Source organism: Capra hircus (genome assembly GCF_001704415.2).
Source record: "Capra hircus breed San Clemente chromosome X unlocalized genomic scaffold, ASM170441v1, whole genome shotgun sequence".
NCBI classification, from domain to species: Eukaryota; Metazoa; Chordata; class Mammalia; order Artiodactyla; family Bovidae; genus Capra; species Capra hircus.
In genome coordinates this window covers 11,052,417-11,067,797 of record NW_017189516.1, presented here as the reverse complement: position 1 = coordinate 11,067,797, position 15,381 = coordinate 11,052,417, and the positions used below count along the sequence as shown (strand labels likewise).

The window sequence follows — 15,381 nt, the reverse complement described above, 5'->3', positions numbered from 1 at the left end:
CCTTGATGTACTCCTTTCCCTATTTGGAACCAGTCTGTTGTTCCATGTCCAGTTCTAACTGTTGCTTCCCCACCTGCATACAGATTTCTCAAGAGGCAGGTCAGGTGGTCTGGTATTCCCATCTCTTTCAGAATCTTCCACAGTTTATTGTGATCCACACAGTCAAAGGCTTTGGCATAGTCAATAAAGCAGAAATAGATGTCTTTCTGGAACTCTCTTGCTTTTCTGATGATCCAGCAGATGTTGGCAATTTGATCTCTCGTTCCTCTTCCTTTTCTAAAACCAGCTAGAACATCTGGAAGTTCATGGTTCACGTATCGCTGAAGCCTGGCTTGGAGAATTTTGAGCATTACTTTGGTAGCGTGTGAGATGAGTGCAATTGTGCGGTAGTTTGAGCATTCTTTGGCATTGCTTTTCTTAGGGATTGGAATGAAAAAAGACCTTTTCCAGTCCTGTGGCCACTGCTGAGTTTTCCAAATTTGGTGGCATATTGAGTGCAGCACTTTCACAGCATCATCTTTTAGGATTTGAAATAGCTCAACTAGAATTCTATCACCTCCACTAGCTTTGTTCGTATCGATGCTTCCTAAGGCCCACTTGACTTCACATTCCAGGATGTCTGGCTCTAGGTGAGTGATCACAACATCATGATTATCTGGGTCATGAAGATCTTTTTTGTACAGTTCTTCTGTGTATTCTTGCCGCCTCTTCTTAATACCTTCTGCTTCTGTTAGGTCCATATCATTTCTGTCCTTTATTGAACCCATCAAAATCACTGAAGATGGTGATTACAGCCATGAAATTAAAAGATGCTTACTCCTTGGAAGGAAAGTTATGACCAACCTAGATAGCATATTAAAAACCAGAGACATTACCTTGTCAACAAATGTCCGTCTAGCCAAGGCTATGGTTTTTTCCAGTAGTCATGTATGGATATGAGAATTGTACCTTAAAGAAAGCTGAGCACCAAAGAATTGATGCTTTTGAACTGTGGTGTTGGAGTCCCCTGGACTACAAGGAGATCCAACCAGTCCATACTAAAGGAGATCAGTCCTGGGTGTTCATTGGAAGGACTGATGCTAAAAGCTGAAACTCCAATACTTTGGCCACCTGATGAGAAGAGCTGACTCATTTGAAAAGACCCTGATTTTGGGAAAGATTGAAGGTGGGAGGAGAAGGGGATGACAGAGGATGAGATGGTTGGATGGTATCACCGACTCAATGGACATGAGTTTGAGTCAACTTCAGGAGTTGGTGATAGACAGGGAGGCCTGGCATGCTGCAGTCCATGAGGTCGCAAAGAGTCAGACACGGCTGAGCAACTGAACTGAACTGATGACAAAACTACAGTTAACATCATATTCAATAGCAAAAAGCTAAAAGCTTTTCCTCTAAGATCAGAAACAAGACAAGGATGTCCACTCTCACCTCTTTTATACAACATAGTTTTGGATGTCCAGAGCATCTAGGCAAGAAAAAGAAATAAAATTCATCCAAATCAGAAAGAAAGAAGTAAAACCCATGATTTGCAGATAACATGATACTATATATATAGAAAACCCTGAAGATTGCATCAAAAAACTGTTGGAACTAATAAATGAATTCAGTAAAGTTACAGAATAAAAAATTAATATGCAGAAATCTGTGGTATTTCTATATACTAATAATAAACTATCAGAAAGAGAAATTAAGAAAAAAATCCTATATACAATTGCATTAAAAAGAGTAAGATACCTAAAAACAAATTTAACCAAGGAAGTGAAAGAACTGTACCCTGAAAAATATAAGATCCTGATGAAAGAAACTGAAGATAAGCAAATCCATGCTCATAGATTGGGAGAATTAATATTGTTAAAATATCCATAGCACCCAAGCAATCTTCAGATTCAATGCAGTCCCTATCAAAATTCTAATGGCATATTTCACACAACTGGAAAAAATTTTAAAATTTGTTTGGAACCACAAAACAATCCTGAATAGCCAAAACAATCTTGAGAAAGAACAAAGCTGGAGGTATAGCACTTCCTGATTTCAAAGTATACAATAAAGTTGTAATAAATAGTATGGTCCTGGAACAAAAAGACACACCAATCAGTGCAACAGATTTGACAGCCTAGTAATAATTCACCCATATAGATATTTTTGGCTTCTCTCATAGTTCAGTTGGTAAAGAATCTGAGAGAGTCATTTCCTAGGCAGGTTGATAAGAAATCTAGGAGTCCCCAAGGAGAGAGGGGTCTGGAATTCTCAAAGAGGAAGAAAGGACAAACTTTTCTTTCCTCTACATTCCTTAGGATTATGTATCCTGCCTGAGGACAGTCTCTGGATTAAACCTGGTTAATCCTGTTGAGAAGACTCTACACATGGACATCACCAGATGGTCAACACCGAAATCAGATTGATAATATTCTTTGCACCCAAAGATGGAGAAGCTCTATACAGTCAACAAAAACAAGACCAGGGGCTGACAGTGGCTCAGATCATGAACTCCTGATTGCCAAACTCAGACTTAAATTGAAGAAAGTAGGGAAAACCGCTAGACCATTCAGGTATGACCTAAATCGAATCCCTTATGATTATACAGTGGAAGTGAGAAATAGATTTAAGGGCCTAGATCTGATAGATAGAGTGCCTGATGAACTATGGAATGAGGTTCCTGACATTGTACAGGAGACAGGAATCAAGACCATCCCCATGGAAAAGAAATGCAAAAAACCAAAATGGCTGTCTGGGGAGGCCTTACAAATAGCTGCGAAAAGAAGAGCAAAGGAGAAAAGGAAAGATATAAGCATCTGAATGCAGAGTTCCAAAGAATAGCAAGAAGACATAAGAAAGCCTTCTTCAGCAATCAGTGCGAAGAAATAGAGGAAAAGAACAGAATGGGAAAGACTAGAGATCTCTTCAGGAAAATCAGAGATACCAAGGGAACATTTCATGCAAAGATGGGCTCGATAAAGGACAGAAATGGTATGGACGTAACAGAAGCAGAAGATATTAAGAAGAGGTGGCAAGAATACACAGAACTGTACAAAAAAGATCTTCATGAATCGGATAATCACGATGGTGTGATCACTCATCTAGAGCCAGACATCCTGGAATGTGAAGTCAAGTGGGCTTTAGGAAGCAACACTATGAACAAAGCTAGTGGAGGTGATAGAATTCTAGTTGAGCTATTTCAAATCCTAAAAGATGATGCTGTGAAAGTGCTGCACTCAATATGCCAGCAAATTTAGAAAACTCAGCAGTGGCCACAGGACTGGAAAAGGTCTTTTTTCATTCCAATTCCAAAGAAAGCCAATGCCAAAGAATGCTCAAACTACTGCACAGTTGCACTCATCTCACACACTACCGAAGTAATACTCAAAATTCTCCAAGCCAGGCTTCAGCAATACGTGAACCGTGAACTCCTTGATGTTCAAGCTGGTTTTAGAAAAGGAAGAGGAACCAGAGATCAAATTGCCAACATCTGCTGGATCATGGAAAAAGCAAGAGAGTTCCAGAAAAACATCTATTTCTGCTTTATTGATTATGCCAAAGCCTTTGACTGTGTGGATCACAATAAACTGCAGAAGGTTCTGAGAGAGATGGGAATACCAGACCACCTGACCTGCCTCTTGAGAAACCTATATGCAGGTGGGGAAGCAACAGTTAGAACTGGACATGGAACAACAGACTGTTTCCAAATAGGAAAAGGAGTACGTCAAGGTTGTATATTGTCACCCTGCTTATTTAACTTATATGCAGAGTACATCATGAGAACCGCTGGACCGGAAGAAACACAAGCTGGAATCAAGATTGCCAGGAGAAATATCAATCACCTCAGATATGCAGATGACACCACCCTTATGGCAGAAAGGGAAGAGGAACTAAAAAGCCTCTTGATGAAAGTGAAAGAGGAGAGTGAAAACGTTGGCTTAAAGCTCAACATTCAGAAAACAAAGATCATGGCATCTGGTCCCATCACTTCATGGGAAACAGATGGGGAAACAGTGGAAACAGTGACAGACTTTATTTTTGGGGGCTCCAAAATCACTGTAGATGGTGACTGCAGCCATGAAATTAAAAGACGCTTACTCCTTGGAAGAAAAGTTATGACCAACCTAGATAGCATATTCAAAAGCAGAGACATTACTGTGCCGACTAAGGTCCGTCTAGTCAAGGCTATGGTTTTTCCTGTGGTCATGTATGGATGTGAGAGTTGGACTGTGAAGAAGGCTGAGCGCCGAAGAATTGATGCATTTGAACTGTGGTGTTGGAGAAGACTCTTGAGAGTCCCTTGGACTGCAAGGAGATCCAACCAGTCCATTCTGAAGGAGATCAGCCTTGGGATTTCTTTGGAAGGAATGATGCTAAAGCTGAAACTCTAGTACTTTGGCCACCTCATACGAAGAATTGACTCACTGGAAAAGACTCTGATGCTGGGAAGGATTGGGGGCAGGAGGAGAAGGGGACGACAGAGGATGAGATGGCTGGATGGCATCACTGACTCGATGGACGCGAGTCTGAGTGAACTCTGGGAGTTGGTGATGGACAGGGAGGTCTGGCGTGCTGCAATTCATGGGGTTGCAAAGAGTCGGACACGACTGAGTGACTGAACTGAATTGAACTGAATCTTGTCATTTTAAAATGTAAATTATGGGAGTAGGCCTGGTCTTTACAAGGATCATACAACAATAATGTATCCTGCCTGAGGACAGTCTCCGGATTAAACCTTCTGGCTAATTCTGTTATCTTAAAATGTAAATTATGGGAGTAGGTCTGGTGAGGTCTTTACCACCTTGAGACATTCTTTGGATTCATTGGAGAGTATATAACTCCACTGCTAACACTAAGCAAGTGGGTACTCTTTCTACCCCCTTCTGATGTCTATGTCAGAAGCTTTCTCTATCTCCGTTATGCTTTAATAAAACTTTATTACACAAAACCTCTGAGCGATCAAGCCTCGTCTCTGGCCCCAGATTGAAATCTCCTCTGGAGGCCAAGAATCCCAGAGTCTTTGGGTGGTTCAACAACTTTTCAAATCTACCTGCAATGCAGGAGACTCGGGTTTGATTCCTGGGTTGGGAAGATCCCCTGAAGAAGGAAATGGCAATCCACTCCAGCATTCTTGCCTGGAAAATCCCATGGACAGAGGAGCTTGGCAGGTTACAGTCCATGGTGTCACAAGAGTCAGACATGACTTAGCAACTAATCCACCAAACCACCATAGACAATTAATTTACAACAAAGGAGCAGAGAACGGAGAAAGGACAGTCTTTTCAATAAGTGGCATTGAGAATGCTGGACAGCCACATGCAACAGAGTGAAACTATGACACCACCCTTACGGCAGAAAGTGAAGAGGAGCTAAAGAGCCTCTTGATGAAAGTGAAAGAGGAAAGTGAAAAGGTTGGCTTAAAGCTCAACATTCAGAAAACAAAGATCATGGCATCTGGTCCCATCAGTTCATGGGAAGTAGATGGGGAAACAGTGGAAACAGTGTCAAACTTTATTTTTGGGGGCTCCAAAATCACTGCAGATGGTGACTACAGCCATGAAATTAAAAGACGCTTACTCCTTGGAAGGAAAGTTATGACCAACCTAGATAGCATATTCAAAAGCAGAGACATTACTTTGCCAACAAAGGTCCATCTAGTTAAGGCTATGGTTTTTCCAGTGGTCATGTATGGATGTGAGAGTTGGACTGTGAAGAAATCTGAGCGCTGAAGAATCGATGCTTTTGAACTGTGGTGTTGGAGAAGACTCTGGAGAGCCTTGGACTGCAAGGAGATCCAACCAGTCCATCCTAAAGGAGACCAGTCCTGGGTGTTCACTGGAAGGACTGATGCTAAAGCTGAAACTCCAATACTTTGGCCACCTCATTCCTTAAAAAATTGCAAATAGGACTACCTTATGACCCAGCAATCCCACTTCTGGGCATACACACCGAGGAAACCAGAATGGAAAGAGACACATGTACCCCAATGTTCATCGCAGCACTGTTTATAACAGCCAGGACATGGAAACAACCTAGATGTCCATCAGCAGATGAATGGATAAGAAAGCTGTGGTACATATACACAATGGAGTATTACTCAGCCATTAAAAAGAATTCATTTGAATCAGTTCTGATGAGATGGGTGAAACTGGAGCCAATTATACAGAGTGAAGTAAGCCAGAAAGAAAAACACCAATACAGTATACTAACACATATATATGGAATTTAGGAAGATGGCAATGACGACCCTGTATGCAAGACAGGAAAAAAGACACAGATGTGTATACCAGACTTTTGGACTCAGAGGGAGAGGGAGAGGGTGGGATGATTTGGGAGAATGGGAATTCTAACATGTATACTGTCATGTAAGAATTGAATCGCCAGTCCATGTCTGACGTAGGGTGCAGCTTGCTTGGGGCTGGTGCATGGGGATGACCCAGAGAGATGTTGTGGGGAAGGAGGTGGGAGGGGGGTTCATGTTTGGGAACGTATGTAAGAATTAAAGATTTTAAAATTTAAAAAAAATAAAAAAATAAAAAAATAAAAGAGTTGACTCACTGGAAAAGACACTGATGCTGGGATGGATTGGGGGCAGGAGGAGAAGGGGACGACTGGATGAGATGGCTGGATGGCATCACCGACTCGATGGACATGAGTTTGAGTGAACTCCGGGAGTTGGTGATGGACAGGGAGGCCTGGCGTGCTGCGATTCATGGGGTTGCAAAGAGTCTGACACGACTGAGTGACTGAACTGAACTGAGCTGAGACACTATCTTACACCATACACAAAAATGAACTCAAAATGGATTAAAGGCTTGAATGTAAGACCTGAAACCATAAACGTCTTAGAAGAAAGCATAGGCGTTAAACTCACTAATATCGGTCTTAGTGATGTTTTTGTGGATCAGTCTCCAAAGACAAGGAAAACAAAAAACAAACAAATGGGACTACATCAACCTAAAAAGCTTCTTTACAGTAAAGGAAATCATCATCAAAACACAAAAGCAACCTACTGAATTGGGGAAGATATTTATAAATCATATACCTGATAAAGGGTTAATATCCAAAATATATAAACAACTCATACAACTCAAAAAAAAACAAAGTTGATTTAAAAATGAGCAGAGGAAACAAAACAAAACACAAAAATGGGCAGAGGACCTGAGTAGACGTTTTTCTAAAGGATATGTACAGATGCCCAATAGGTACATGAAATGATGCTCAACATCATTATTAGAGAAGTGAAAGTCAAAATCACAATGAGATATTACCTCATATCTATTAAAATGGCTATTATCAAAAAGACAACAAGTGTTAGAGAGCACATAGAGAAAAAACAACCTTTGTGCACTGTTGGTTGGAATGTGCAGTTATTATGGAAAACAGTATGGTGATTATTTTAAAACTTTAGAATAGGTTTATCATGTTATCCAACTATTCCACTTTGGGAATTTATCCCAAGAATATGAAACAATAATTAAAAATGATATAATATATGTACCCCATGTTCATTGCAGCATTTATTATTTTTTATGGCTGAGTAGCATTCCACATGTAGACACAATGTAATGCTATTCAGCCATAAAAAACAATACATCTTCCATTCGTGATAACATGCATTGAGAATATTATGTTAAATGAGTCTTAAGAAAAAAATATGCTATGATTTCACTCATATGTAGAATCTAAAAAATAAAAACAAAACAAATTCATAGATATAGAGACTATACTGGTGGTTACCAGAGGGGAAGAGCACTGGGAACTGGGCAAAAGGAGTCAAGGGAGCCAACTGTATGGTGATAAATGGTAACTATGCTTTTTGGGGTAAACACTTTGTAGTGTATGCCAATGTTGAATTATAATGTATACCTGAAACTTTTAATAAAAAAGGGAACATTCAAAAAGAGAGATTGGCAAAGTAGATGAAAGAAACATGTTTTTTATATGTTGTCTACAAAAAATTTACTTCAAATAGGAAGGTTGAAAGTAAAAGGATGGAAATAGGTATATTATGTAAACATTAATCAAAGGATAGATAGAGTTGCAATATTAATATTAGTTATTGTAGATTTCAGAGCAAAGAAAATTACTAATGATATAGAGGGACATTATACAATGATAAAAGGTGAAATCCACAAAGACGACATGGCAATCATAAATGTGTATGCATCCAATAACAGTCACAAAATACGTGAAGCAAAAACCAGTTAAGCGTGAGAAAAGCTAGGCAACTTCACACTTACAGTCGAATATTTCAACATATTTACTCAACAAATAATAGAACAATTAGCCAGAAAATAAGGAAATATATACAAGAACTTGGTGACACCATTAACCAGAGAGATCTAATCAACATTTATAGAATACTCTTCCCAACAACAGCAGAATACACATTCTTTTCAAGTGCCCATGGAACATTTGGTAAGTTAGATCATATCCAGGGCCATAAAAAAATCTCAAAAATTTTAAATAACTGAAATTATACAAGTTGTGTTCTCTGACCACAGTGGAACAAAGCTAGAATTTAATAACAGAAAGATAATAGGAAAATCCAAAGTAACCTATGGATTAAAGAGGAAGTCTCAAGGGAAATAAAAAAAAATACACTGAGGTAAATGAAAATGAAAATACAATATAGCAAAATTTGTGGGCTACAGCTAAAGTAGTACAGTGAGGGAAATTTACAGCACTAAATGCATACATTAGAAAAGAAGAAAAATCACAAATTAATTTACGTTCTCAAGAAGCTAGAAAAGAAGAGCAAACTAAATGCAAAGCAAGTAAAGGAAATAAATAATAAAGATAAGAGCATAAATTAATGAGACTGAAAACACAAAGTCAGTAGAGAAAATCATTGGAGGAGATAGTTCTTTAAAAAGGTAAATAGAATTTACTAACTCTAGGCAAGAATGACAGAGAAAAAAGGAAGATTTAAATTATAAACATCAGAAACAAAACAGTAGATACCACTACAGACACTGCACGCATCAAAATAATAATAAAGGAATAATAATGCCTATACACCTAAATTTGACAACTTAGAAGAAACAGGTCACTTCAATGAAAATATAAATTACCACACATCACCCAATATAAAATAGATAATGTGAACAGCTTTATAATTATTAAGGAAATGGAATTTGTAGTTTTAAAATTCTTGGAAAGAATCTCTAGCTAAACTGCAGAATTCTACCAAACATTTAGAAAAGACTGACATAGATTCTACACATAGATTCTATTTTCCAAAAATATTAAATTTTATGAATCTAGTATTATTCTGATATCAAAACCAAAGACTGTACAGGTAAAAAAATACTACCAAACAATATCCCTCATGAATATAGGAAAAAACCTTAACAATATGCTGGCAAACAGAATTTAGCAATATATAAAAGGAATTTACACTATGACCACGTGGAGTTTATTCCAACAATGCAAGGCTGGTTTAATATTTTAAATCAGTCAATATAACCCCTCATATTAACAATTTAAAGAAGAAAAATCACATGCTCATATCAATTGGTACATGAAAAGCATGCGACAAAATTCTATACTCATTCATGAAACTCAGAAAAAAAGGAATAAGGGAGAACTTTCTTAACTTGATCAAGAGCCTCTACAAAAATCCTATGGCTAACATTATACTTAATGGTGAAACACTGAGTGTTTTCTAAGATAGTGAACAAGGCAAGAATATCCACTTTCATCACTCTTACTAACATGGTGCTGAAAGTTCTAGTCTGTACGGTAAGGCAAGAAAGGGAAAGAGAAGGCATATTGATCGGAAAGTAAGAAATAAAACTATCCTTATCTGAAGACTAGATGGTTGTTTACACAGAAAATCCTAAGGAATCTTCAAGTCAATTGTATTTCTTCATACTAGAAATTAACACATGGACACCATTTACAATCACTCAAAAAAAACCTACAACCCCCACAACACTTAGATGTAAATCTAACAACACATATATGGGATTTGTATGTTGAAAATTATATAATGCTGATGAAAGAAATAAAGAATCTAAATAAATGAAGAGACATATCCTGTTCATGGGTTGGAAGATTCAATATAATAAAGGCATCAACTCTTTAAAAACTGACATGTAATTTAAGATGTCAATTTTTGATATATAGTGTACCAGGTTGGATGTAGCTCCCCCTCCAAATTCATGTCCTTCCTGGTACCTCATCATATGACCATATTTGGAAATAGGGTCACTACAGATGTAATTAAGTTGAGATCATACTGAAGTAGAGTGACCCCTTAATCCAGTAACGGATGTACACTTATGAGAAAAACAGAAAGACAGACAGATGGGGAGAATGCCATGTGGTGACAGAGACTGGAGTGATAAATCTATAAGCCAAGGAATGCCAAGGTTTGACAGCAACCACCAAAGACAGGAAGCGGCAAAGAAGGATCCTCCCCATAGAGCCTATGGAGAGAGTACACCCTGCTGACACCTTGATTTTCAGATTTCTAGCCTCCAGAACTCTGAGAGAATAAATTTCTCCTACTATAAGTTACCCAGTTTGTGGCAATTTGTTATAGCAGTCCTAGGAATCAAATACAGTTTAATGCAATTCCTATCAAAATCCCAGGAGGAATTTTTGCAGATTTAGAGATTACTCTAAAATGAATATACAAAGGCAATGGAACTAGACAGCTTATAACAATTATGCAATAGAACAATAAAGTTGGGGCAATCATTCTACTTGCTTTTAAGACATAGTAATCAGGACTGTATGGTACTGACAGAAGGATTAACACATAGGGAAAATGAAGAACCCAGTAACAGACTCACATAAATATATCCAACTGATTTTTGTCAAAAGTACAAAAACAATTTAATGGAGCAAAGACAGCCTTGTCAACAAATGGTGCTAGGACAACTGGATATCATAGGCGAAAATGAACCTCAACCTAAATCTCACAACTCATACAAAAATTAACTTGAAATGTATTATGAACTTAAATGTAAAATATAAAACTTTAAAAAAGAGGAGAAAATCTTTAGGATATAAGATTAGGTACAAAGTATACTAAATACCAACTTGAACTGAAATTCCTAGCAAGAGCAGATAAATAAGATGAGTTCTGGTGGAAAGAGTTCTAAAATTGAGGTCAGACAGTTCTAATTCTTTCGTTCACTAGTCATACAAACTTAGGCAAATTGGTAACTTGACATTTTTGAATCTTAAAAATTCTCTCATTTGTAAATCAAGGATAATACGTATTGCCTGCTTCATAGAATTATTGGGTGGGGTGGTCAAATGAAATAATGGATGTAAGAATGCACTGTAAAATGTAAAGCATCATACTGTGGGCCTGAGGTTTTATGTTTGTGCAACAGCCATTTTGCCACTGTATGGACATACTTGATAAAGGTTATCTGCTTAATAAATAATGAATGAATGACTGGTCCTCAGAAAAGTCAAACAAGGGCAAATTTTTTCCCCAGCCTTTAAAACAAAAGGAGTGCACACCACATTCAATCAAACAGTAAAAACCAACATATACTATATAAGGAGATGAAGGGTTATTAAATATCTGCATAAAAAGCTAACTATTCCATCATGCTTCAGAGAATTAACAATTATGGATGGGAGACTGGTCAAAAAAGTGCAAAAATATTAATCTAACAGGTAATTCAAGAGTCAGAGAGATGGAACAGTAATACATTGGACAGAATAAAAGTAGCAAAAACAAAATGCTCAGAGCAGTTCTGGCCTTATATAGAGACTATGGAAACTGATCAATTTGAATTTATAGTACAATTTAATTTTAGTTTGTATTTGTTACTATGGCAGACACATCTGAAGGTCCAGATGAGGCTCATGGCTTAGAAATTATTTCTTCTTCCAAAAGGAAGTTAAGATGAGGGAAAAAAAGATATATGTATCTCCAAAATGTTCAATGCTGAAGTTTTTTTTTAAACTTAAATTCACACTGGCCATAATTACATAGTTCCAGAATTCTGGGTTTCTGTAAGACGATGCTAGTGTGTACCAGGTTGTCACCCTGCTATATTATTCCACCATCTGTTGTGGTTTGCAGACATTTGTATATGAAGAAGCAGTTGGGCAAGTCAGGATCCTTGTATATTAACATGGGCTCAAATAATGACTTTTTGTGTGACTTTAAGCAGGCCATTTAACCTTCTTAATATTTTATAGCTCCCTTACAATACCAATACTACCTTACATGTATATGAGCTGCTAAAGTTCACAACACATATTATTATTTCAGTTGATCCTTAGAACCTCAGTGTAGGAGTAAGAGAAAGTTATTATTTCCATTTTACATGAGAAAACTAAAGTCAAACAGCAGAAGAGGAATAACCTTGTGCAAAAACAAACAAGAAACCATATAGACCCTTACCTCATACACCATCAACAAAAATTAACTCAAAATGAATCATAGACCAACATGTACGAAATAAGAGTATAAAAGCTACAAGAAAAAAATAGAAGAAAATCTTTGTAATTTTGGAATAGGCAAAGACTTCTTATCATGACTAAAAACATGACCCATAAAAGAAAAGATGACAAATTGGGCTTCATCAAAATTCAGAACATTTGCGTTTTAAATAATGCCACTAAAAAATGAAAAGACAAGCCAGAGCCTGGGAGATAATACTTACAAATAGTATATTTGATAAAGGATTTGTATCTAGAATACATAAAGAACTCTTAAAACTCACTGAGAATCCAATTTTTAAAATGGGAAAATAATTGAATAGGTATCTTTCCAAAGAACAAATGGTCAATAAGCACATGAAAAAAAGATCAACAGTGTTAGCTACCAAGGCAGTTCAAATAAAAACCACAATGTGCTACTATTACATACCCAGTAGGATGGCTATAATAAAAGAATGTGGACAATAAAAGAGCTGATAAGGATGTGAAGAAATTGGAACTCTCATACACTGCTGGTAGGAACGTAAAATTGATCAACAACTTTGGGAAACAGACTGCAGTTCCTCAAAAGTTAAATATAGAGCATTACCATATAACTTATTAATTCACATACTCTAGAGAATTAAAAACCCTTGAAAACAAAGACTTATCCACAAATGTTTATAGTAGCATTATTTATTATAGCCATAAAGTGGAAACAAAGTATTTACCAACTAGTGAACAAAATGTGGCATACTGATTCATTCAACAGAATAGTATTCTATTTACTCAGCAATAAAAAGGCTATTCTTTTACATTACTGATACAAGCTACAGCATGGGTGAACCTCAAAAACAGTAAGCTAAATTGAAAGAAGCCAGACACAAGAGGTCACAAGTATGATTTCATTTATATGAAGTATCTAGAAAGAGAAAATAGATAAAAAGTAGATCAGTGGTTCCCTGGACCTGAAAATGGAAGTAGCGATTAACTGCAAACAGGCAATGGTAAACTTCTGTGGGTAATGGAAATACTCTAAAACTGGAGTATGGCGACAGTTGCGTAACTATAAATTTGCTAAAAATCACAGAGCTATACACAATGAGTGAATTTTGTGGTATGTAAATTACATCTTAATAAAGCTAATTTGAAAATTACTGAATTAAACCTGCACTGAAGAGAAAATCAGCAGAGAAGGAACTAAAATATAGGTCATCTTCAGTGTTCCTTCCACTCTATTACCTGTCTCAGAAGTGGCAGGAATAACAATAAACTTTTCCAAAGAGTTAGTATGACCACAAGGAAATAACAATTCTACCAGATTTGAAAATACAAAATAATTAAAAATGCCAGATGGTACACTTTGACCTATTCCATAGTACACTTGGACTTGTATTAGAAATTTTCTACTTTTAACTATTAATATTTACATTTCACAAACCCAGGGAAATTTTATAGTATGTAACCACATTTTAAAATGGAATTTATTCACCATAAAACTCACATCAAAAAGCATTATTCTATGTAATTTCTAATACACAAGACAACTCAGTTCTTTAAAATTAGCTTAAAGTTAAATATTGTTTGACTTACAGTTTGGCTAATAAAGATCAGAGCATCTTCAAAATTGCCCCAAATTTCTTCCATGGGACAGAGTTCTGTATTCGGCACCCCATCTGGCACTAAGAGGTTAACCAAGCTGTGCATACATTTGCTGAAAATCAAAAAGAGAAAACTCATCCCATAAGGAAAGAAATCATTGACTTCATGGCTCAGACAAGTAAAATCTGGACCTCATCCCAGACTAAGAGCTTCAAAACACGTCTGTTCTTCCTTCAATTTTATCTGGCCTCCAAGCTCAACGACAGATTTTTGAAGATATAAAAGGGGCTGACCAATCCTTCATTTTATTATGCCTATGGCTGTCTTTCACTTTTTTTTAGTTTCCTGAACTAAGGAGTTGTGTCTGTTTACTATATTTTATGAGCTGGTTTAATCTACATGCACTTTAAAGCATCTCATTACATTCTCAAATGGGGAAAGGGAATTGGATTTAAACTGGGAATAATTCCAGGAGAACTGTCTCTCATGTCTCAGAAAAGGAAGACTGTTATGAAGTTTTCCAGAGAAAAATCACACAATATCTATTTTCCCCCCATGTCTAGGAATAGAGAACATAAAATTTCCAATAAATATTATTTTATATTATGTACAGCACTTATTGGTCCTTAAAGAAAGGTGCTTAGAAAAAAATACAAGGCAAACGTGCCAAAATGTTAGTATCTGTTAAATTTGAGCAGTGGATACATTGGTGCTTGTTATATTAATCTTTGTACTTTTCCATACAATCGGCATATTTAGTACTAAAAGAAAGGTATCAACACTTAATCAATAATTTTATTATATATAAAGACTCACAAAAAGTAGTAATTTTCTCCTTCTTTTTCTCCTTTGGGACAATCAGATTCCTTCACCTTGCCTTGGTCTGTAGCAAAACTCTAAACATGGAGCTGTTCTGAGAGCTGAGGACTTTTTAGTCCAAGAGTTACAAGAGTACCCCAATCATCTTTTGCACCAGTTGAGTATGACTGATAACAAATGGGACACTAATTACAGCACTTTTGGCTATCAAAAGCTAGGATTCTGTGTTGAATTATATTTACCAACCTGTATCCCAAAACATCAATTGATTCCTTCCTTTTGTGGAAAAACAAAGCCTTTTTCAAGGCCTTCAGAGCAATAGAAGGATAGCATGCAGGCATTTCCATTGCTAATGCTGTAAGAAGGGAAGCAAAAAGATTGTGAACATCATAATCTCATCCATTGAGTTTTCATCCTAGGTTACAACTTGTTTTCTCTAATGAAACTGACCGGAAACAGATACAAAAACAAACACAAAACTCCAAAAATGAATTTCATAATATGATGAATCCGCAGTGGCTTTCAGAGATAGTTTCTACTTTCTGGGCAGAGTAACATGGTAGGATCACTAGGTTATATATATAT

General features: G+C 36.7%; 1 protein-coding gene across 1 annotated transcript in view; it reads right to left on the bottom strand.

Annotated features, from left to right (window-relative positions):
• TEX11 (testis expressed 11) overlaps positions 1-15,381 on the bottom strand; it is a 249,949-nt gene that overhangs the window by 18,870 nt on the left and 215,698 nt on the right. Inside the window, exons 27-28 of the mRNA XM_018044046.1 lie at positions 15,043-15,151; positions 13,969-14,089 (exon numbers count right to left, since the gene is read on the bottom strand). Coding sequence (XP_017899535.1) covers positions 13,969-14,089; positions 15,043-15,151 — 230 coding nt within the window. The remainder of the gene's footprint in view (positions 1-13,968; positions 14,090-15,042; positions 15,152-15,381) is intronic.